Below are 23,469 nucleotides of genomic sequence, written 5' to 3' on the forward strand. Positions count from 1 at the left end.
GTCAGGGAGGCGTCTCAGCAGACATGAGACAGAAGGGGGGGCTGTGAGGGGGCCCTGAGTCAGGGAGCGTCTCGGCCGACGGGGGACACGGGGAGCCCAGGACGCACCGGCTCCTGGGACTGGTGAGGGGGCCCCGAGTCAGGGAGCGTCTCGGCACACAGGGGACACGGGAGCTCGGGACGCACTGGCTCCCGGGACTGGCCCGCGAGAGCCCCGGCCTCCTGCCCACTCCTGCCTCCCCCACGGCGCAGCTCTCCTCAGCCCCACCCTGGGGGCCGGGCCCTCCCCAGCTTCTTTCTGCGCGTCACCCACCCAGCTGCTCTGAGCCCCAGAGGCGGGGTCTCGGCACACCACCCCATGCTCTGAGACCTCACTCAGCTCACCTGTGGGGTCACCTTCCTGCTTACACACAGCGCGGTGTAAGAAGTAAATGAGCACAATTAGGGTGTTGCAATTAAAAGCACCACGTAAATGTGAAGCGCTGTGCCCGTGTAGACGTATGTGGATGCGCTCACGGGAGGAGGCGAACTCCTCGTCCTCCTTGACCTCGGCCTGAAAGTGTCGGGATAAACCCCAATCTCACGGTCCTCCTCACGAGGGGACACAGCCGGCTGCGTTCACCGCTCACTCACGCACACGCCCTCCTACCCTCTGCGTGACCAGGACACACTCAGCAGAACATCCAGTGACTGTGCCTGCCCATCCCAGGCCAAGTACAGGCCGGGACCCGGGAGCAACACCCCCGGAGGCCCCAGCCCCGGGTCCCGGCCACGGCCTGAGAGGAGGGGCGCTGCCGGAGGGCAGACGGTGAGAGCGCAGGGCAGGGGCCTGCCTGCAGCTTCCCCACAGGGAAAGCTGAGGAAAGACTTGCTCAGCCTGGCAGGCCCGACAGCCTCTGACAAGTCACACAGTCCACGCCCGGCGGCAGAGCTGAAGCCCCAGCACAAGCACCTGTAGGGAGGACCCCGGGGCCCGTGTGGGAGCTCCAGCAGCCCAGGGCGGCTGGCACACGTCCGGACTTGGGCACAGTGCAGCAAAGGCCAGCTGCAACCTGGCAGGAGAGGTCCTGGAGGCCAGGCCACTGGGTTTCGGACACCCTCTGCAGGCAGAGCCTTGAAGGCGGCACGGGAGGGCTCTGAGGAGGGCGCGGCAGCAGCAGCGTGAGTGGCGTGGAGCCAGGCTGCAGGAACAGGAGACCTGAGGCCTGGGCACCCGGGGGCAATCGGCAGCCCAGGCAGCGGAGGTGGTGACCTGGCACGGAGAAGCCTGGGCGCTCGCTCCAGACAACACTGGAAGCCCCAGAAAAAAAGCAAACTCTGGGAAGACGAACGCGCACACGGCTGACAGGTTCAGCACGGGCACTTCCGGAGCACGCTGTGCCTGCGACTAGCGTCTCAAGGACTGAACGGCTTTCTCCTGCTCTACAGGCCAAGCCGCTGCCCATCTGCTCTACAAAAGTGAGAGTCCTGAACGTCCTCCGAGAGGCCAGACGTGGACAAGGGCAGCGCTCCCCTGAAACTGTGGGAATCATGTCAGTAAAGGAGACTCCCTCACAGAGCAGGTGCCAGGGATGGGCAGGCTCTGGGGGGGGGACGCAGACTCGACTCTCAGCCAAGGCGGGCCTTCCCCCTCACCGAAAACTCTGCGTCTTCTCAGGACACCTCTGGAGGGGAACACGTGGTGACTGCAGGCCCTGGCCTGTGGAGTCTCAGCTCATCACGAGCCCCCAGTTATCCAGGAGAGCCACTGCCACAGGCAGACCCACTCAGCAAAATCCGGCTCTGCCAGGCGTCCCCCTGCCCGCGAGTGGAGACCCCGGGCTGACCCGGAGCCTGGCGTCCCCTTCCAGGCGTCCCCCTGCCTGCGAGTAGAGACCGCAGGCTAACCCGGAGGCCAGTGTCCGCCCGCCCGCAAGTGGAGACCCCGGGCTGACCCGGCGCCCGGCGTCCGCCCGCCCGCAAGTGGAGACCCCGGGCTGATCCGGAGCCTGGTGGTCCGCACAGCAAACTTAAGACTCTCGACACGATGCATATCATCAAGAGTCAGAAAGGTAACACGGCTTCTATTCCTTCTTTAGTCCCCAACCAGCAACTACAGGGGCTTCACGTGATGAGAAGGGAGAAAAGAACGATCTCAGGCCCGTTTGGGAATCGGGCCCCCCAGGGCCACCGCCACCTGCCTTCTGACACGCGGCGGCCCCCAGCGGTCTGCGGACCGACGGCCTCAGGGTCCCCCGCCTCCTTCTCGGCCTCTGACTCCGAGGCTTCGTCTTCCCCCTCGTCCTCCTCGGAGCTGGAGCTGCTGGACTCTTTGCTCTCCTCCTCCATCCGGTGGGACTTGGGTGTCTCCTCCTCACAGAGCATCTTCTCTTTGCTAAAGTAGAGACGACAATCGGAGCATCACTCAGAGAGGAGAGACCACTGTCTAAGCTCACAGCGGAGCCAGCAGAAGGGGGACAAGCGAGGAACCTCTGTGTAGAAGCAGTAACAGAACACACACCCTCCCTCAGGTCCATCTAGTGTCCGACGTGAGACCTGGGAAACGGAGGGCTACACTCCTCGTGGTGAACGGGGCAACCAGTTTTAACAAGTCACTTAACAGATGTTTACTGAGTGATCACTGCATGCCAGGACCATGTGAGACAACGGGACAGGGGCAACAGAACGGATGTGGCCCCAGGCTCAGAGCTTCTAGTTCGGAAAGCAGTTGGGACTAATAGCCCGTAGCTGGGAGAAAAGAATCACACACGGTTCTCCAATACTTCACAAAGTGAACACACATTCACCCACTCACAGGTCTCCCCCATATCAATGCCACCCACCTCCTCACCCCTCAAACATCCACCCGTGTTTAAAGACCATCTGGCTACAATCAGACACGAGTCTCTTCACTGTATGAATTCTCAAGCTAAGTATGTCACACCAGCAGGGCTCAAACCCAAATATCTTACTTCTTAAAGAGTCTACTGTGCAGCTTGCTGTTCAAGTCTGATTCGATGAGCTTATTCCACGTCTCTTTCTCACTTCGAAGCTGGAAGTCGAGAAAACAGAAAAGGGAAGACATTGACCACTGGGAAGAACTCAGCAGTGACGAGGACTCCAGCAGCCCTGCTACTGCACCGCACCAGCGGGGAGGCAGAGCGGGGGCAGCGGACACAGCGGCGGGGCTGCCTGGGAGATGAGGACGGAGGAAAACCATGGCAGCAGAGCTTCAGGGACAACCGCCTCCTAAGCATCCAAACCTCACTGCCCCCAAACCTTGCTCTGAAGGGAAGCGCCTGTGAGAGAACGCTCTGTGATCCTGATGCTGAATTAAGTTGGCAAGGCTTCTACAGAGAAACAGCTGCCAAGTGGGAAATGAGCCCTTAGGAAAACCTGCCCAGCACTTAGAGACATGCTCCAGACAACATGTATTTATATCCCCGGACCCCAAAGTTATGCGGGGGCAAAGGCAGGCACCACTCCTAAGAGTGGGAAGATGTTATTTAGTGAAGATACTATTCGTGTTCAGAGACGAACCACACTGGGTAAAACATACATGGAAACTCGCTACTGTATTTCTGCAACTCCTACATGAGCCCCCAAACTATTTCAGATTAAAGTATTCATAAAACAGTAAACACCTAACTGTGAAAACCACACTCTGGTATTAGCAAGGCTACTGTATCTTGAGCGGCTGCCACTGCTCATCGACAGGGACCACTGACCTGGTGTGTCTGTGCTCTGGGGCCGGGCTCCCCAGTGAGGCCTCTCCCGTCCCAGCCCGATGGTGCTGTGTGCCGGGAGCCCTGGCAGGGAGCCCCCTGCTCTCCCCTCAGAATGGCTCTGCATGCCCTTCTGAACCCGAGCCACAGCCCCACAGAGGAGGACCCAGCAAAGCAAGAGCGTGACCTTCTTCTGCCCCAAGGGGAGCTGCTCGAGCCCTGCAGTGACTGGCTCCATCCTCCCCCCGACGCCCCTCCTCCAGTGCAGTGAGACTCACTCCCTGCTCGCCCCGGCCAGGGAGGGCTTCTACATGGCACCTGGACGTGGGCACATGCCTCCATGGTCCTCCTGAGAGGCGCTGTGCCACGGGCCCAGGAGCAAACCATCACATACTTAGGAGAGGAGAAAGGGAGGGACTGTGGATATCTGATGGACCTGGGCTAGGTATGAATCACTGACCAAGCGCCGGCCCACGCCAAATCTCTGAGCTTCGTGAGTTTGCCTGCTTTTTAAGAAAGAAACACATTGCTCCCAGTAGTCAACCTCCTTTAAATAAAGAAGTCCCTCCAGTCAATAAGGAAGTCATGAGACATCCTCAGCTCGGTACTCCCTGTTTGGAAAACACTGACTCCAACACACCACACTCGCTTCCTAGAACCCCAGGTAAGCAGAGTCGGTCATGGTGTTCACGTTCCAGCCGCTCTCAGGTGACACGAGATGATGAGCTAACTTCAGCAACAGTGACTTCGGGGACATTTCCTCTAACAGACTGTGGACATTTCCTGCAGAAAGTGACCGCTGCGGGGATGCGGACACAGGCCGCATGGACCGTGGCCCGCCCGCAGACTCACCGCGCTCTGCTTCTTCTGCAGCGTCTCCAGGTGCTCCACCAGGCCCTCGTCGGCCACATCGAACGGTGTCTGGCCCTGGCGAGGAGACAGACGCGGCAGTCATGCACCTCCACCTGGGAACAAGCTGGTGCTCACCTCAGGCGCTGACCCTCTGACAGCTGCCTCCCTAACTAGCCAAATGAGCACCAGGATGATACCCTCCTCTATCAGAGAGGAAACGTGAGAAACAGAAAACCCTGCAAACACAGGGCTTTGTATTTTGTAAAACGGTGAACAGGAAATCATCACCTCATTTCTAGTGTTTATTGTCTCTTGGCAAATAATCAATTGAAATCTCTACTTCCATCTCTTCCAAAATGCTCATAATTGCTACAATAAATTTAACAAGGGGCTCTCAGAGGCCTCGGAAGGAGGTCCAGGTGTGTGCACTCAAGACTGAGTCACAGGAAGCAGCCCATTAAGTGAGACCCTCAGGCCACAGCTCGGCGAAGGGCCCTGGCCTGCAGACCAAGGGTGAGCAGGGTGGGGCGGGGCAGGCCAGAGCGCCCCGAGTAAACAGCCAGTCTCCGGATCCGCAGACTCAGCAGGTGAGGGAGGAAGCTGCAGGGCCTCTAACCCGCCTGAAGCGAGGCCGGACAACGCTACTTTCAGCCAAACTCGAGGATGCTGTCACATCCCGTTTTTTAACGAGTGGATGTGAGCAGGGCTCAGCTATCAGGTTTCTGAATGAAAAGCTGAAGCGCCTCACGCTTCTCCCTGAACAGTGGTGTCAGGCTTCCCCACTGCTCATTTTGCCAAGGTGAGAACATTTTTTTCATTTTCTGTTTCACGGGCTTCGACATAAACAGAGGCAACAGAGAGGTTTCACGTCACCAGGCGAGTGAGCCGTGCCGGTGGTCGGTGGACGGGGCGGGTGCAGGGCTCAGCCGCCGGTGGCGTGCGTGCTACTGAGCAGGGCCTTCCTGCCCCGTGCTCCAGGACGCCGCTGGGGGCCAGCCCACTCACCAGCTTGTTCCTGACATCCATGTCGCAGAGGGCCTCCGCCAAGATGGAGCAGGCCTCCTTCACGCCCCAGTGCGCGGCTGCATGCAGCGGGGTCCAGCCATCGTGATCCTGGACGTTGAGCTCATAGCCAGCCTGAATCAAAAGCCTGAGGAGAACCCGAACAAGACATTCAGATCCTCTGCATCAGGGTTCTCTGCCCAACGCGCAGTCATCTGTCTGATGCTGCAGACCCTGGCCCCGAGACCGGGTCTGGCCTCTCAGGCATCAGTGCAGCTGTCACAATTGAGCCCCCTCCCCCCCCCAGAGGCCACACCGGGCTGCAGCCACATCACCCCCCAGCACAGAGATCACCCAGAGCCCTGTGCCCTCATCCTCTCCCTCCTCCCACGCCCGCTCTCCGGGTGGTCTGCCACCTCCCACCACAGAAGTGTCTGCAGGGGCTCCCGCTGAGGCCGTGAGGCTGCGGGGCACGTGGAGGCCGGCATAAGCCCCAGCTGACGGAGGCAGCACCGCCACGGGCCTCCAGAGAAGCAAGCGAGGGAACCCTGCCCTGAAGACAGGCGCAGTGACACCCAGCACACGGAGCAGGAGCCTTGTCCGGGACACAAGCAGTGAGGGCGTCTGCTGACGGACACACGCAGAGCCGCCAGCAGCCCGTGCTGCGCGAGCCCGGTGGCCCCAAGGCTCCACACAGCAGGGGGACACACAGGGACGGCGAGGCGGACAGGAGGCCAGACCCTTCCTGCGTGGGCGACCACCCTACTCCAGTACGGCTCCCCTGAAACCTACGCCCCAGCCTAACGAGGACACAGGGGTGCGCGTCTGCTTGTACTGCAGCAGGGTGGCGGGGAGCAGGGAGGCTGGAGATGAATTGCGGAGCAGCAGGAGACCCGCAGGCCCCTCCAGGCTGGCCACCCAACTCTGCTTCCCATCGGAGCGCCAGGAGAAACCAGGGCGGCCTGGCGGGAGGAGAGAGGTGAACGACCCGGCAGGTACAGGAGGAGATGGTGTGGCGGGAGGAGGGACGGCATGGGGGAGTAGGGCCTGCATGGAGGGAGGAGGGCGGGGAGGAGGGACAGCGTGGGGGAGGAGGGCGGGGAGGAAGGACAGTGTGGGGGAGGAGGGCAGGGAGGAGGGACGGCATGGGGGAGGAGAGCCAGCATAGGGGAGGGGAGTGGGGAGGAGGGAAAGTGTGGGGAAGGAGGGACAGTATGGGGGAGAAAGGATGGCGTTGGGGAGGAGGGCCAGTGTGCAGGAGGAGGGCAGGGAGGAGGGACAGCATGGAGGGAGGAGGGTGGGGAGGAGGGACGGCGTGGGGGAGGAGGGTGGGGAGAAGGGAAGTGTGGGGGAGGAGGGCGGGGAGGAGGGACGGCGTGGGGGAGGAGAGCCAGCATGGGGAGGAGAGTGGGGAGGAGGGAAAGTGTGGGGAAGGAGGGACAGTATGCGGGAGAAAGGATGGAGTTGGGGAGGAGGGCCAGTGTGCAGGAGGAGGGCGGGGAGGAAGGACAGCATGGAGGGAGGAGGGACAGCATGGAGGCAGGAGGGCGGGGAGGAGCGACGGTGTGGGGCAGGAGGAACAGTGTGGGGGAGGAGGAACGGTGTGGGGGAGGAGGAACTGTGGGGGAGGAGGGCAGGGAGGAAGGCGGGGAGGAGGAACAGTGTGGGGGAGGAGGAACGGCACAGGGGAGGAGGGACGGCACAGGGGAGGAGGACGGGGAGGACAGCACCTCTGCTGGGAACCTCACCCCTGCGTCTGCCCCTGGCTGCGCGTCCCGCCCGCCGTACGGACCCACCTGAGGACCTCGGAGTAGCCTTTGGCCGCAGCCACATGCAAGGCAGTGGCCCCTGAGCGCGCCTGCCTCGCGTCCACGATCCTGCCACTGTTGAGCCACTGGCGGGCGTCCTGCAGCATCTGCTGCTCCTCCTGCCTCCGCGCCTGCTCGAGATCCAGCCCTGCGGAGGCACGCCGGACAGCTGCTCAGCTGCCGCGACCTGGCTGGCCTGCCTCAGGGCCGAGAGCCGGCCGCAGCTCCGTCACCGACCTGGGTGCTCAGCCAACTTACTCTGCATCAGAAAAGCCACCCCACCAAGGAGAGGCCACTCAGCTAAAACACACAGCACAGACGGCAGGGCCGCTAAGGGCCGCACCGTGCTCTTGGCCTAAGAACGTGAGACCAGAGGGCGGCTACTGTGTAACACCTGTGAGAGGACACGTCAGTCTTTTCACACCTGAAGCCGTCTGAGCTCCCCCCCAGTCCTCTGAGGTGAGTGTAACGGTGTCACCACCCCCACCAAACAGAGGAGAGAACAAACATGCGGAGGTCAGGCGGCTCACTCGGGGCCACAGAACGTCACCTCCTAGGCCCCTGTCTGCTCCTCCTCCTCCCCTTGCGACACCTAAGACTGGGGTCAAGAATGTCAGTTTCAGGGATCATATACTTTTATAAATTAACTCCCTCTAAATCTCATTTCCCTGAGTAGAGAAATATGCCGAGCGAAGCGATGTGGCCTAGACTTGAGGAGTAGGTGAGCACAGAGACACTTGCGAGGGATTCTGCTTCCCTTCAGAACATTACGGACAGGTGATTAAACGCGACTACTCTCAGCTCTGCAGGCGCTCGGCTGTCATAGCGCCTCAGCCCCGCTACTGGAGCAAAGGCAGCCTGGGTGGTGTGTGAACGCAGACCCGCCTGGCCTGCAGGGATGGCGCCAGGAAGGTCACAGGGGAGACCGCCGGGGGACTGCAGACTGTGGGCACGCTGGGCTCCCAGAAGCACGGCACGTCCCCACACCTCGGGCCCACACGGCTCTGTGGCACTTCCAGCAGATGCCCCAAGGCCTGTCCTCCCTGCCCGTAGGCCCGGTGTTACCTGCAACTTTAAAAATAAAAGAACCCAAAGACCTCCAGTCGGAGAATCCTGACCTGTTCTCTGCAGTGGATTCTTCTGAAAATATAAAGTAAGTATTTCAGAGTTTCTTCTTCTAATAGCTTCCTCACCATAACAAACTACCAGAAATTTTCATGATTAGGATGGTTAAAGATCACTTCAGAGGCTGCAACAAACGTCCCACCAGCAGCACGTTCAGCTCTCCTCAAGAGGAAAGGTGCAAAGTCAGAGGACTGGCCAGTACTCAGAGGGACACGTGCCTGCTCCTCTGCGGACCTCGCCGTGGACGCCGGGCCGGTGCCGTATGCGCTCGAGGAAGCTGGCGCACCCTCCTCAGTCTGCCCTGCGGCGTCACAGCCCACCGGCCGCCTGACTACACCGCGGTGCATGGCCCAGGGCTGCAGGGACAGGCTGGCCGCGCATGCCTCTGGAGTCTGGCCTGGCCAATTCGCGCGTGAGGACTACCAGGGCACGTGCCGTGGGCAGCGAAGGCTGACATGAGCAGATGGAGCGTCACACGGTGATGCACAGGCCCTCTCCTGCCCTCCGACCCCTCAGCTCACCTTGCTTCTTCACCTGCTCCAGAAGAAGGTCCTTCATGGCAGGCTCTTCTGCAAGGTCAGAGGGGACTTCACCTTCACTGTTGACGATGCCCACGCTGGCTCCGTGGTTAAGGAAATACCTGTGCAGACAAGATCAGAGTCAGCGCCCTCGCCAGTGTGAGCCCAGCGGCACTCCTGTGCCTGGGCTCTGCGCAGAGCATGGCCCCTGTCTGGAGTTTTACTGTGGTCCCAGGCAGGGCACTCCACTAGCATTCAACCATCAGGATCAGAGCGTCTCTATTTCCTGGTAAGAACAACGCCTACAAGTGGGGTTTCTCACACTCACGTTTCTGAACCCCATTCTCTCACTCCCAGTGGGCAGCAAGGCACTTTGTAAACACAAGGGAGACACGCCGCCTTAAAGCTCACCCCCAGGCTGAGGTCCAAACCCAGGCTTCCAGGAGGACTCAGGACACCGGAAACCTGAGAGTGGAGTCCGCCGAGACAGAAAGGAGTGACCCTCACAGATACGCGCCCATTCCCACCAAGAGCACATCAAGCAGGGCTAGGGCACAAAAACAGAACAATAAAGGACAAATTAAAATGTTCACGGATCTGCCTAAGTTACACGTCCACAGAACTCTCCCTTCAACCAGCCATCTCCATGAAATCTACACTCTAAGAGGAAATTAAATGACTGAAGAAATAAATCAGTACATTCTAAATAATTAGATTCTATATTGAAAGCCAATACAGTGTTGGATCCTAAAGAAGAAAGGCCTGATAACTTTAATATCTTACATAGATACTTTTTGATTGTCAAAGTACTTTCACGTACAATTATATAATGAGTTTTAAACAACTTTAGGAAGTAGGCTACCTGGGTACTATTAGAGGTAAAGGACAGAGGTTATGGCCCCATCTTCTGACTTCAAATCTAGTTCATCTTGGCACTATATCAAGTTACTCTGGGGCCAGTGAGAACCCCAATAATGCCAGAGTGCTCCCAAATACAAGTATTTAAAAGAGAAAGAAAAACTACTTAGACTTCAACTCATCAACAACACAGTCACCATTTACAGGCCCACCCACGTTTACAGGGCACGCATTTCAGGCACACTGAGGCCCCCCGTGGGGGTCAGTGGTAAAGAGCCCGTCTGCCGACGCAGGAGATGCGGGTTCCATCCCCAGATCGGGAAGATCCCCAGGAGAAGAGAATGGCAACCCACTCCGTTATTCCTGCCTGGAAGACCCAGGGACAGAGAACCCTGGGGGGGTACAGTCCATGGGGTCATGAAGAGCTAGACACGACTGAATGACCAAACAACAACAACATTTTAAAGACACTCCAGAATATTTAAAAAAGATACTACATGGCCACTGCATTCAGGAGCTGGCAGAGGAGAATCTGCAGCTATTATAAGACTTAGAGCACATCTTTCGAGGCTATTGCTTTCTCACTGCTTGGTACCTGGTATAAACAGAGCATCCATAAATGTGTCTACCTTACAGGTGGACGGCACATATATAACTCATCTGACTTTCAGCCCTCTCCCCTCTCCCTTCACAGACTCAGGAGGACAGACCCTCCACTGAGGCTAGCCGCTCCCTCTGCTCTCCTTAACTGCACTAAGGCCACCTGCTGCCCTTCACGTCCATGCTCCTTCACGTCCCAACCCTGAGACACCAAAATGCAAAAAATACATAGGGTGAGCACGGGATACACACTCCTGGACTGAACTGCACTCTCTCTGCTCACCCCGAACCCCGCACTCCCCTAGAGTCAGCACTGCACACTCACATCTGGACTGAACTGCACGCTCTCTGCTCACCCCGAACCCCGCACTCCCCTAGAGTCAGCACTGCACACTCACATCTGGACTGAACTGCACCCTCTCTGCTCACCCTGAACCCCACACTCCCCTAGAGTCAGCACTGCACACTCACATCTGGACTGAACTGCACCCTCTCTGCTCACCCCGAACCCCGCACTCCCCCCGAGTCAGCACTGCACACTCACATCTGGACTGATCTGCACCCTCTCTGCTCACCCCGAACCCCACACTCCCCTAGAGTCAGCACTGCACACTCACATCTGGACTGAACTGCACCCTCTCTGCTCACCCTGAACCCCACACTCCCCTAGAGTCAGCACTGCACACTCACATCTGGACTGAACTGCACCCTCTCTGCTCACCCTGAACCCCGCACTCCCCTAGAGTCAGCACTGCACACTCACATCTGGACTGAACTGCACCCTCTCTGCTCACCCTGAACCCCGCACTCCCCCCAAGTCAGCAATGCACACTCACATCTGGACTGAACTGCACCCTCTCTGCTCACCCCGAACCCCACACTCCCCCCGAGTCAGCACTGCACACTCACATCTGGACTGAACTGCACCCTCTCTGCTCACCCTGAACCCCACACTCCCCTAGAGTCAGCACTGCACACTCACATCTGGACTGAACTGCACCCTCTCTGCTCACCCCGAACCCCGCACTCCCCCCGAGTCAGCACTGCACACTCACATCTGGACTGAACTGCACCCTCTCTGCTCACCCCGAACCCCACACTTCCCCCGAGTCAGCACTGCACACTCACATCTGGACTGAACTGCACCCTCTCTGCTCACCCTGAACCCCACACTCCCCCCGAGTCAGCAATGCACACTCACATCTGGACTGAACTGCACCCTCTCTGCTCACCCCGAACCCCACACTCCCCCCGAGTCAGCACTGCACACTCACATCTGGACTGAACTGCACCCTCTCTGCTCACCCCGAACCCCGCACTCCCCTAGAGTCAGCACTGCACACTCACATCTGGACTGAACTGCACCCTCTCTGCTCACCCTGAACCCCACACTCCCCTAGAGTCAGCACTGCACACTCACATCTGGACTGAACTGCACCCTCTCTGCTCACCCCGAACCCCGCACTCCCCCCGAGTCAGCACTGCACACTCACATCTGGACTGAACTGCACCCTCTCTGCTCACCCCGAACCCCGCACTCCCCTAGAGTCAGCACTGCACACTCACATCTGGACTGAACTGCACCCTCTCTGCTCACCCCGAACCCCGCACTCCCCCCGAGTCAGCAATGCACACTCACATCTGGACTGAACTGCACCCTCTCTGCTCACCCCGAACCCCGCACTCCCCCCGAGTCAGCACTGCACACTCACATCTGGACTGAACTGCACCCTCTCTGCTCACCCCGAACCCCACACTCCCCTAGAGTCAGCACTGCACACTCACATCTGGACTGAACTGCACCCTCTCTGCTCACCCCGAACCCCACACTCCCCTAGAGTCAGCACTGCACACTCACATCTGGACTGAACTGCACCCTCTCTGCTCACCCCGAACCCCACACTCCCCCCGAGTCAGCACTGCACACTCACATCTGGACTGAACTGCACCCTCTCTGCTCACCCTGAACCCCGCACTCCCCCCGAGTCAGCACTGCACACTCACATCTGGACTGAACTGCACCCTCTCTGCTCACCCCGAACCCCACACTCCCCCCGAGTCAGCAATGCAGACTCACATCTGGACTGATCTGCACCCTCTCTGCTCACCCCGAACCCCGCACTCCCCCCGAGTCAGCACTGCACACTCACATCTGGACTGATCTGCACCCTCTCTGCTCACCCTGAACCCTGCACTATTCCCAAACACAACAGCTCACTTGCCTCCCACAGTTCGACACTCCCTCCAACTGATGAACCATCCTCCCCTCCCCTCTTTCCTGCTATTATTAGAAAGTTTCCAAGTCTTTCAAAGCCCCTTTCAGAGGCCTGTCCATGTTCTGACAACCGAATCTTCCCTCTTCTTCCTTGGACTCCGCCTCCGGCACTAAGTCTGGGCCTCAGTCGTGACACACGGGGATGTCAAAGCCGCCCCCACTAGCTGACTGCGGCTCCAGGACAACAACTGTGTCCTCCTCACGGGCATCACCGCTGTGACATCCGACGTGCGCTCTCTCTTAGCAACCCACAAACACTGAGTGAAATAAACAGAACGTCGAACTGCTCCGCTCTGACACCTTTCCCATTCTTTACTGGGTCAGGGGCAAGGTCACTCGGGCACAAAGGTCCTACTTCTCCCTTTCCTGAGAAGTTCTTGGACCCTGATGGAGACGACTCCTGTCCAGAAATGACCTGGGTCTCCCTGAATCAGAGAGATGAGTGCCAAGTGAGACACCGCCCCAGACCATCCTCATCCTGGGGGCAGGCTAAGGGGGCGGAACCTCTCCAGGTTCACACTGTTACCTGAACAAGTATCAACCGACGAAGTCTCCTTTCCGTTCTGACCACGCCGTGCAGCATGATGGAACCCAAGCCCTCTGCAGCGGTAGTACAGAATCTTAACCACTGGACCGCCAGGGACATGTCTATGAAGTAATATTTATTTTAATCCTGAGGATCTTTACAGTTACCCTGAGGCTCAGAAATACCTGTTGGCTCAGGAAACATGTCCTTTAGAAAATAAAGCCTCTCTTGGGATTCCCTAGAGGTCCATCAGGATGCGGTGCTTTCACAGCCACGGCCCAGGTTCCATCCCCAGTTGGGGAACTCAGATTCCACAAGCCATGCACAGCTTGGCCAAAAAAGAAAAATAAGAAAGAAAGAAAATAAAGCCTCTGTGTTCCTCTTAACTCACCACCTACGTAAGGTCTTTTTGCTACTATTGTAAGGGGTGAACAAAGAAAATGAGATGTGTTCAAAAACTCAGAAGAAGTTAGCACCACTAATATAAACAATAAAACCAAACTAAACGCTGTCATTTGGGTCAGTCTGCCGCTTCTAAGCTAAACACTTAGTGATAACAGAAACGTAAGATACCCAGCTAACCAGCAATAAGCCTGAACTCCAAATGAGGAATAAATAGCCCCTAAACCTCTTTTAAAAAATATATCACACAGGGTTGAAATATGAGACTAAAAAGGGTCATCACACTAGAAGGCACTGATTCTTCCCTGGAAAGCGAGTCTGGCTCTTCTTCACTTCCACTTGCTTGAAATTTAGACTTTCTAAAGATTCTGGGAATGAGAGTATAGTTTAAGGTTTTTAAGATACAAAAAGCAAAACAAGGGAATGACCGCGCTAATCGTCTCTGAAACACCGCTCACAGGCCCCACGGTCGAGGCCCTCAAAGGCGGGCAGCGGCAGGGGGCGCTCTGCAGGGTGGGGGGGCTCTGCAGGCGGCAGGGGGGCTCTGTGGGGTGGGGGTGGGGGCAGGGGGCTCTGCAGGCCTGGGAAGGCGGCCGCACAGACGGGCGGTCAGCGACGCTCGGGAGGGCGAGGACAGCCCGCAGCGGCCAGCGAGGCCTGGTCCAGCTCGCGCCTCCAGGCAGGCCTGCACATATCTGACTGATCATCTGTGCGTGAGGAGACGGTGACTCTCACCAGTCCGCTTCATTCAAGGTAGCATTTGTTCAGGCAACAGACACTTAAATGTTGAACTTATTTCCAAAGGAACTATGTTCATCCATAAAACCAGGGTAAAGAAACCACGGCAACAGAGCGATGGCAGTCACTGTCTGTCCTCAGCTTCACTTTAAAAGGAGTGAGAGAGACTCCCAGGGTTAGGCCAGCACGAGGCGCCCCGACACCAGGCCGAGCTCTGCCTCTCACCTTCCAGGGGAAAAGCAGAACCCTGATGGAGTGAGATGTGGTAGCTCAGAATCACAAACAAGCTGCCTGAACACAGTCAAATACCAGTGAGGAGGGACGAGCACGCTCTGTTCACGGTTCTCAGGTAAACGGACGTCTCTGCAGAGGCTGCCTGAGGGTGAGCGGCTCGGGCTGAGGAGCCGCCCCGAGGGGAGCTCTCCTGCAGGTGCCCACTCCTCAGGACTAGTGGCGTCTGTCAGCCCACCGCCTCTAACTCCCTGCACCCAGCCCCTCACCGCGGGACCCGGCGAAGCGGCTTCTGTGGGGCTGCTCCCAGGCCTCTGCAGAGCTGCCCACACAGCTCACCCTGCTGTCCCACAGGAGGGCTATAGTGGGCTCCAGGCCTGCTGGAAAGGGGCCGTAAGACAACTCAGCTGACTTTCAAAGGACCACAGGAGACCACCGCTTTATGTAGAGAATTTACCTTAGCAATCCACGGTTATTCTCATCTAGAACACACGTGACTGCCTTCTTTTAAAGGTGTTTTTAAAAGTCTCTTATCTCCCTGGCCACCCGTTCACTAAGCAGACACTCACTCCGCACCCCTTCCAGCCCAGACACTGTGTGGTGGGGTTCTTCTACACAAAGGGTGTGGAGAAGCTCTCCAGGTCTGCCCCAGGCGTGTCCAGCTACAGTCGCTAGAAATGTAGCCCAGACAATGCAGCCGACTGAAGCCACCTCTGCGTACCCCAACAAACACGAATCACCTACAGACAGAAGCAACCACAAAAGCTCAGCTAAAACGCTGCAGATTTAGCAGCTATGTAAAGAGTAGTTATCAATTATTCCTTGAAAATAACTCAACTGCCCGCTTTCATGACTGCAGTAAAGAGCAGCCTTGGCTGTGTGTGACACTCAGACTCGAGAGCACAGCGCGAATCCACACGCATCGCCGGCACACTCACTCCGCTATGTTGAGGTAGCCACAGGAAGCTGCCGCGTGCAGGGGCGTCCAGCCTTCGTTGTCCTGCTGGTTGACGCTGGCTCCGTTCTCCACCAGGAACTTCACCATGTCCAGGTTCTCGTCAATGCAGGCCTGCAAAGAAAAGCCCATCACTGACTCAGCAAGTGCGTGCGGGGACCGTGCGGTGGTGTCGGCAAACAAGGCATGTCCAGCCCCTGCGTCCTCAAGAGTGTCTTGGGGGGCTGCTCAGCGCTGGGATCTTAGGCAAACCCCCGAACTCCCTCCCTGCCTCAATGCTCAGCTGTGAAAGTGGCATGATGGTAACTGATGGCATCACAGTGCCGCGAGGACTAACCAAGGAGAGTGATCGCTGAGGTGCTGTTTCATCACGCTACCCAAGAGTGATGTCAGGAACCACTGGTGTGCCTGTGGATCTTAAAGGCTCAAATACACCTTTCTCAGCAGGAAGCCGCAGCTGAAGTTCCAGGGCTGCTAAACCATCTCTGCTCTGGCGAGAGGGTGCAGCGAGCCTTCAAACAGAAGCAGTGTATTTCCTTTCCATGTACCTTCGGAACAGCTGCAGACAACACGGCAAGTATTCTGCGCAACAGTCAGGAAGGCAGAGAAGCTTCCGAATAAAGGCTGCAAGCCCACTCTGAGCCAGCAAGAAAAGCCACAAACAGCAGGGAAGGCCACCAAGAGCCAAAGGCTGTCTGAGCACACCTAGAGGACAGAAGGGGGTGACAGCCCAGATGTATGGAGGTGACCATCCTCAAGACTGTCGTGGACCCAGAAGGGCGAAGACGCTTCAGTGCCCAGAGACAAGCGAGATTCCCTTTTTAAAAACTTCTCTCTTAGCCCCTCCTACGCAACAGAAAAAGAAGAAAAAAAAAAAAAAAAAACAAAGTTGGAGAACAACTATCCAGGTCAAGCTGACTTTTGTAACACTGTTAAGACCCCACTCGCCCCTCTCACTGGGCTGAGGCCCGCACTCAGACACAGAGGCCCATGGGGAGGAGCAAAACAAGCACTGAGGCCGGTTTCCCTCAATTGTGACCCTGAAGAAGCCCGTGACTAACCCTCAATCACGGATTCTCAGTGTCCTTAATGCTCTCCAACACAACAGTAAACACGCACGCAGCCCTTCTCCACGTCCCGAGCTCAGAGCCGACTCTGAGCACAAAGCATCTGTGTATCTGCCTGAGTTCCCAGATGAACAAGCAGCTTTCTTCACAGATGCTACTTTACTCAGAAGAACGAACAGGTAAACTATGACGATCAGGGCTCGAAAATGGAAAGTGAGCCTGTCACTTCAAAAGAAAAGAAACCTAGTATTTCTTGCCAAGGACAAAATTTGGCCATCCAGTTAAAATCAGAATTCTGAAAAAATACGCACTACCAAGAACTTGACAGCTTCCTAATACTCAGTTTTCCAATGTGACCAGGGGGATTATCAACAAAGGTGATTTTTTAATACTGTAAACAGAAATACATACTAAGATCTGGAAGATCTGTGTAACTCAACGAACCTATATTTTCCACAAAAGCAAATTCATGTGTGAAAACCCAGCAAGGTAAAAAATCCACTCAAAACAGAGGTCAGATGATGGACTTTAACGTCACAAAGTAAGGAAACTCCACTGATATGGTTTCAGATTCCACACAGTGACTAATACTTAAGAAGCTACTCTTATTGGCATTTCAGTACAGCACCAAGAACACCCGTAACTGTCTGAACAGACTATTAAAACACTCCCCCCTCTTCCAAACAGACACCCATGTGAGCCCAGACCTCCCTCATACACATTCATCAAAACAATTTACCACAGGAGACAGAACGCAGACACTCGCAGAGATTCGTACAAATGCAGAGCAAAGCCACTCTTCTCGTCAGGCCACCATGTCGATGGACGATGTTTACTGTGCTTTTGTTTCTGAAAGTATATAGCTCTTTTCCACTAAAATATGTGGTTTCTACAAACATGTAATGGGCTATTGCTATTTTAACTGAATTATTAAGCACATGAAAGTTTCAAGATTTTTCAGTAATACGTAATAATACTTACGAACCGAAGCTCTTTAGGGTCCTGAATAAACTTTTAGAATGTCAAGGATTACTTAGATCAAACAGTTTGAGAACTGATGTCTTCAATGAAACATACCAAGGGATATTTCACGGTGATAATGAGCAACTGGGAAAGACTGAGGGCAGGAGGATGACATGGATGGATGGCATCATCGCCTCAATGGACATGAGTTTGAGCAAACTCTGGGAGATAGTGAAGGACAGGGAAGCCAGGTGAATTGCAGTCGGGGGTGGGGGTGGGGTGGGGGCAGGTCACAAAAAGTGACATGACATAGCATGGGCAACCACTGAAACAGCAAAAGATTAATTACTGTGGGGGGGATTCAAGCCAGAACTCTGAGGGTAACTACAACACTTAAGAAGCATCTATCCTAGCAAGAGCACTTAAAAAGAAACCCCTCCAGATAAACCTCATGTCAATCTCATTTAGAAACAAAGACTGGATGACAAGCAGTTGATTCAATCTAGAGGATATTTATTTAATTAGGTAATCTTGGCTGAAGATTCACTTCATGGCAAATAGATGGGGAAACTATGGAAGCAGTGAGAGACTTTATTTTCTTGGGCTCCAAAATCATTGCAGAGGATGACTGCAGCCATGAAATTAGAAGATGCTCCTTGGAAGATAAGCTATGACCAACCTAGACAGTGTATTAAAAAGCAGAGACATTAATTTGCCAACAAAGGTCCATCTAGTCAAAGCTATGGATGTGACAGTTGGACTATAAAGAAAGCTGAGTGCCAAAGACTTGATGGTTTTGAAATGTGGTGTTGGAGAAGACTCTTGTGAGTCCCTTGGACTGCAAGGAGATCCAACTAGTCAGTCCCAAAGGAAATCAGTCCTGAATATTCATTGGAAGGACTGATGCTGAAGCTGAAACTCCAATACTTTGGTCACCTGATGCGAAGAACTGACTCACTGAAAAAGACCTGATGCTGGAAAAGACTGAAGGCAGGAGGAGAAGGGGATGACAGAAGATGAGATGGTTGGATGGCATCACCGACTTGATGAGTTTGAGCAAGCTCCGGGAACTGGTGAAGGACAGGGAGGCCTGGCGTGCTGCAGTCCACGGGGTCGCAAAGAGTCAGAAATGACTGAGCTGAATTGACTGAAGAAATACGGGATAGACACCAGGTCACTCAGGTCTGACCTTAATCAAACCCCTATGATTATATAGTGGAAGTGACAAATAGATTCAAGGCATTAGATGCAATAGACAGAGTGCCTGCAGAGCTATGGACAGAGTTGTACAACCCTGTACAGGGAAGCAGTAACCAAAACCATCCCAAAGAAAAAAACACAGGAAGGCAGAGTGGCTGTCTGAGGAGGCCTCACAACTAGCTTGAAAAAGGAAAGTGAAGGGCAAAGGAGGAAGGGAAAGGCACACCCAAATAAAAGCAGAGTTTCAGAGAATACCAGGGAGAGAGAAAAAAGCTTTCTTAAGTGAACAGTGTGAAGAACTAGAGGAAAACAATAGAATGGGGAAGACTAGAGACCTTTTCAAGAAAACTGAGATACCAAGGGAACATTTCATGGAAAGATAAGCATGATAAAGGACAGAAATAGTATGGACCTAACAGAACCAGAAGATATTAAGAAGACGTGGCAAGAATACACAAAAAAAGGTCTTAATGACCTGGATAACCACAATGATGTGGTCACTCACCTAAAGCCAGACATTCTGAAGTCTGAAGTCAAATGGGCCTTAGGAAGCATCACTACGAACAAAGCTACTGGAGGTGATGGAATTCCAGTTGAGCTATTTCAAATCCTAAAAGATAATGCTGTGAACGTGCTGCCAGCAAACTTGGAAAACTCAGCACGGGACTGGAAAAGGTCAGTTTTCATTCCAATCTCAAAAAAGGGCAAGCCAAAAAATGTTCAAACTACAGTATAATTGCTTTCATCTCACACACTAGCAAAGTAATGCTCAAAATTCTCCAAGCTAGGCTTCAACAGTACATGAACCGAGAACTTCCAGATATTCAAGCTGGATATAGAAAAGGCAGAGGAATCAGAGATCAAATTGCCAACATCTGCTATATCATCGAAAAAGAAAGAGAGTTCCAGAAAAACATCTACTTCTGTTTTATTGACTCTGCTAAAGCCTTTGACTGTGTGTATCACAGCAAACTGTGGAAAATTCTTAGAGAGATGGGAATACCAGGCCACCTTACCTGCCTCCTGAGAAATCTATATGCAGGTCAAGAAGCAACAGAACCAGACATGGAACAATGAACTAGTTCAAAATTGGGAATGGGGTACATCAAGGCTGTATATTATCACCCTGCTTGTTTAACTTTTATATGCAGAGTACATCATGAGAAACACCAGGCTGGATGAAGCACAAGCTGAAATCAAGATTGCCTGGAGAAATACCAACAACCTCGGATATGCAGATGATACCATTTTAATGGCAGAAAGTTAAGAGCAACTAAAAAGCCTCTTGATGAAAGTGAAAGAGGAGAGTGAAAAGGGTGGCTTAAAACTCAACATTCAAAAAACTAAGATCATGCCATTTGGTTCCATCACCTCATGTCAAACAGAAGGGGAAAAAACGGGAAGAGGAGCAAATTTTACATTCTTGGGCTCCAAAATCACAGCAGAAGGTGACTGCAGCCACGAAATCAAAGGATGCTTGCTCCTTAGAAGAAAGTTATGACAAATGTAGACAGTGTATTAAAAATCACAGACATCACTTTGCTGACAAAGGTCTGTAGAGTCAAAACTATTGTTTTTCCAGTAGTCATGTTCAGATGTGAGAGTTGGACTATGAAGAAGGCTGAGCGCAGGAGAATTGATGCTTTCAAACTCCGGTGCTGGAGAAGACTCTTTAGAGTCTCTTGGACAGCAAGGAGATCAAACCAGTCAATTCTAAAGGAAATCAACCCTGAATATTCATTGAAAGGACTGAAGCTGAAGCTCTAATACTTTGGCCACCTCACGTGAAGAGCAGACTCAATGGAAAAGATCCTGATGCTGGGAAAGAATGAGGGCAGGTGGAGGAGTGGGCAACAGAGCAGAAGATGGTTGGATGTCTTCACTGACTCAATGGACATGAGTCTGAGCAAGCTCCAAGAGACAGTGAAGGACAGGGAGGCCTGGTGCACTGCAGTCCATGTCCACAAGGTCACAAAGAGTCGGATATGACTCAGCGACTGAACAACAAATGATCTTAGTTACAAAAAGCGTCTTGTTCATTTCCCCCAAACCACTTGATATTCTTTTTACAATTAGTGGAATTAGTTAAACATCTTAACCTTGATTTGATTTGATGTCATGTATTCCTCCAGCCTGACCTTCTGAGGCCGGATGACTTTTATAGCCAGTATTCAAAATAGCCTCTTTTTCAACCGGCAGTTTCCAAAAAAAAAAAATTCTTTTCCTATTATGTTTGCTTAGGTTGATCAGTTCTACAAGCTTTCCTCATTTATACTTCCTTACCATGTAAAATGTTTCACAACTATTCATAATCTTATGAGCCATTTTGTAATCAAGATTATCAGTGAGTCTCTCACACCCTGCATGTCTGCCGGTCTGCAATCCCACAGGTTAAGATTCAGCTGACCCCCTGCGGAATATGTCACTAAGGACTGCTAACACTTCAACTGGAAGCATGGAAGAGGGTATTTTCAAATAGGTACTGAAGTTCAAGGAGGAGAATGTGCGTCAGAGGTTAAGGACACTCTCTGCCCAGGTGTCATATACTGTGTCAGGAAGGTCCAATGTGCCCTCGGGACCTGTGCTAGTGCGTAGCAGGAGTCCACTGCTCCTCACTTGGCTGCAAAGTCTCTCTGGCGCTGGACGGAGAACAGTCTGGACACTTAGCCAGGGGCCATACCATCACCAGGCAGAATTCTGGGAGCCAATGTTCTCAAGATGTTTCTTCATCCTTAGATGGCTGTGCCAAATTCCAGAGGGAACACAACCCCAGCGAGCCAGCTATCAAACAGGAGAAACCTCTCTTCTCTTTCCCCCCTCACGTCTCCCTTCCTTTTCTTCACCTCATAGTAACTTCAGTTCTCTTCCTTTGCAGTTTCATGATCACTCCTGTCTATGAGCCTCACATCCCTGATATGGCGTTTATGTAGAATGACACTGTGAGGATGTCCGAGACGATGACAGCCGGCCTCATCTGACAGTGTCCCTCTCCAGAGGGTCGTCTGGGAGGAAACAGCAGGACAGAGGTCAGATGCCCCCTCGCCCGGCACCCCACAGGGCATGGCAGGAGCCGGGCAGACCTGGGCCCATGACCCAGCCCTGCCAGCGCACACGCCCCGAGCGAGGACCAGGGGCTCAGCTGGGGACGGGAGCACCACCGGCCCCACAGGCCTGTGTGAGGACTAAAGAAGATAAACCCTTGGCGCAGCACCTGGCACTGTTGTTTTTAAGCTAAGGGTTTAACTAAACGGCAACAACTTCCCCAGGAAAAAGCATAAATCCTACTTTACTCCTCAGGTACCACTGCCCTCCAGCTCTAGGCTTTGAGCTAGCAAGATCATGGAGCCTGTTCCTTAAGCCTGCCTTCAGCAAATTCTCTGTAGCGCCTAAGATGCTGTGGGGTCCTACGGTCAGAAGCCACAGGAATCAAACAGTATGTCCACAGTCAACTAAAGAGGACCGCTGCCGGGCAGACCAGTCCACAAAGTTGTAGGCAGTCCTTCTCAGGATTCATCCAGGAGTGACCATTCTCTGTTCTTTGTTTCGGGGAATTTTTTTCCCTCTAGGAGGGTTTCCATGGTGGCTGAAGAATCCGCCTGCAATGCGGGAGACGTGGGTTTGGGTCTCTGGGTTGGGAAGATCCCCTGGAGAAGGGAACAGCTACCCAGTCCAGTATTCTTGCCTGGAGAATCCCCAAGGACAGAAGAGCCTGGCGGGCTGCAGTGCACGGGGTCACAATGAGTCGGACCCGACTGAGCGACTTTCCCTTTCACTAGGAGAATGAGCGTGACTGAAGTCAAGGAAGACAAATGAATAGTCCCTGAAAGGCTTCTCAGCTAAACGAAGACTAAATTTAGACCCTTCTGCCCACTCCCTCTGCAGCTGTGCTGCTGCCTCTTCCGCGCCTCAGTGAGAGGGCGGGCAGGCGGCCGCCTAGAAAGCCATGGCTGGGGCCACGGCCCCCATGCAGGGCTGCATGCGCCTCCCCACAGACAGGTCTTCCCCTTGAACAGGCCAAGACACTAAACAGCCTTCTGATGTCACTTTTGACACAGAATATTACTAACGTAACAACCTGTTCTAAGCTCCTTGAGAAAAGGAGATATTACTTAATTACTAGTCCAGAAAGCTACTAGAGAAATTGCCAGTCATTTAAAGCTTCCTAAAATCAGCATGTCACAGTTCCCTGGCAATGAGCATCTCTCCCCCAGGAAAAAGACTTGACTTCACGGCCTGGAGAAAGGGGAGCACCGCGCCCCTCTACTGTAGCTTGCCCTGCCCTCTCTCTATCAGAGGCAGGAGCAGCTGACGGCTCACCAGCGCCAGTGTTAATCTGGGAGTACAACAGAGGCCTTACAGAACAAAGCTGCCTCCATCCCCAAAATAGCCTGCAACTGTCACCACCAGCAAGCGCCACTGACCCCAGAGCTGACCTTGCTGCTGTGTCTCAGAACGCTGCTGAGACTACCTGCTCTGGCCCGGAACAGCCTCCCCCAGGCCCATCCACTCCGGCACAGGCCGCACACTGATGCCGGGCCCCAGGCAGCGGGGTTTCCCGGCCTCGATTCCACAGATCACACTGGGGGATGATGCTGCTGGAGACATGACCCTTCCACACCTTTCACCATCTTGTTCTCTATCCTCCA

At 54.3% G+C, this 23,469-nt stretch overlaps 1 protein-coding gene across 7 annotated transcripts in view; it reads right to left on the reverse strand.

Annotated features, from left to right (window-relative positions):
• The window catches only part of PPP1R12B (protein phosphatase 1 regulatory subunit 12B), a 166,974-nt gene that overhangs the window by 100,066 nt on the left and 43,439 nt on the right, over window positions 1-23,469 (reverse strand). For 6 of the 7 annotated variants that reach the window (XR_009695890.1, XM_061161132.1, XM_061161131.1 and 3 more), the window contains exons 2-8: window positions 15,577-15,707; window positions 9,012-9,130; window positions 7,354-7,513; window positions 5,561-5,705; window positions 4,556-4,630; window positions 2,951-3,030; window positions 2,180-2,373 (exon numbers count right to left, since the gene is read on the reverse strand). Coding sequence is in view for 6 of the 7 variants with exons in the window: in XM_061161132.1 (XP_061017115.1) it covers window positions 2,180-2,373; window positions 2,951-3,030; window positions 4,556-4,630; window positions 5,561-5,705; window positions 7,354-7,513; window positions 9,012-9,130; window positions 15,577-15,707 (904 nt within the window). In the remaining variant the exon portion in view is untranslated. Of the gene's footprint in view, window positions 1-2,179; window positions 2,374-2,950; window positions 3,031-4,555; window positions 4,631-5,560; window positions 5,706-7,353; window positions 7,514-9,011; window positions 9,131-15,576; window positions 15,708-15,930; window positions 16,473-23,469 lie in introns of those variants that run through there. The other variant, XM_061161134.1, reaches the window with a different exon arrangement.

This window comes from Dama dama, chromosome 14 (genome assembly GCF_033118175.1).
Source record: "Dama dama isolate Ldn47 chromosome 14, ASM3311817v1, whole genome shotgun sequence".
Classification (NCBI taxonomy): Eukaryota; Metazoa; Chordata; class Mammalia; order Artiodactyla; family Cervidae; genus Dama; species Dama dama.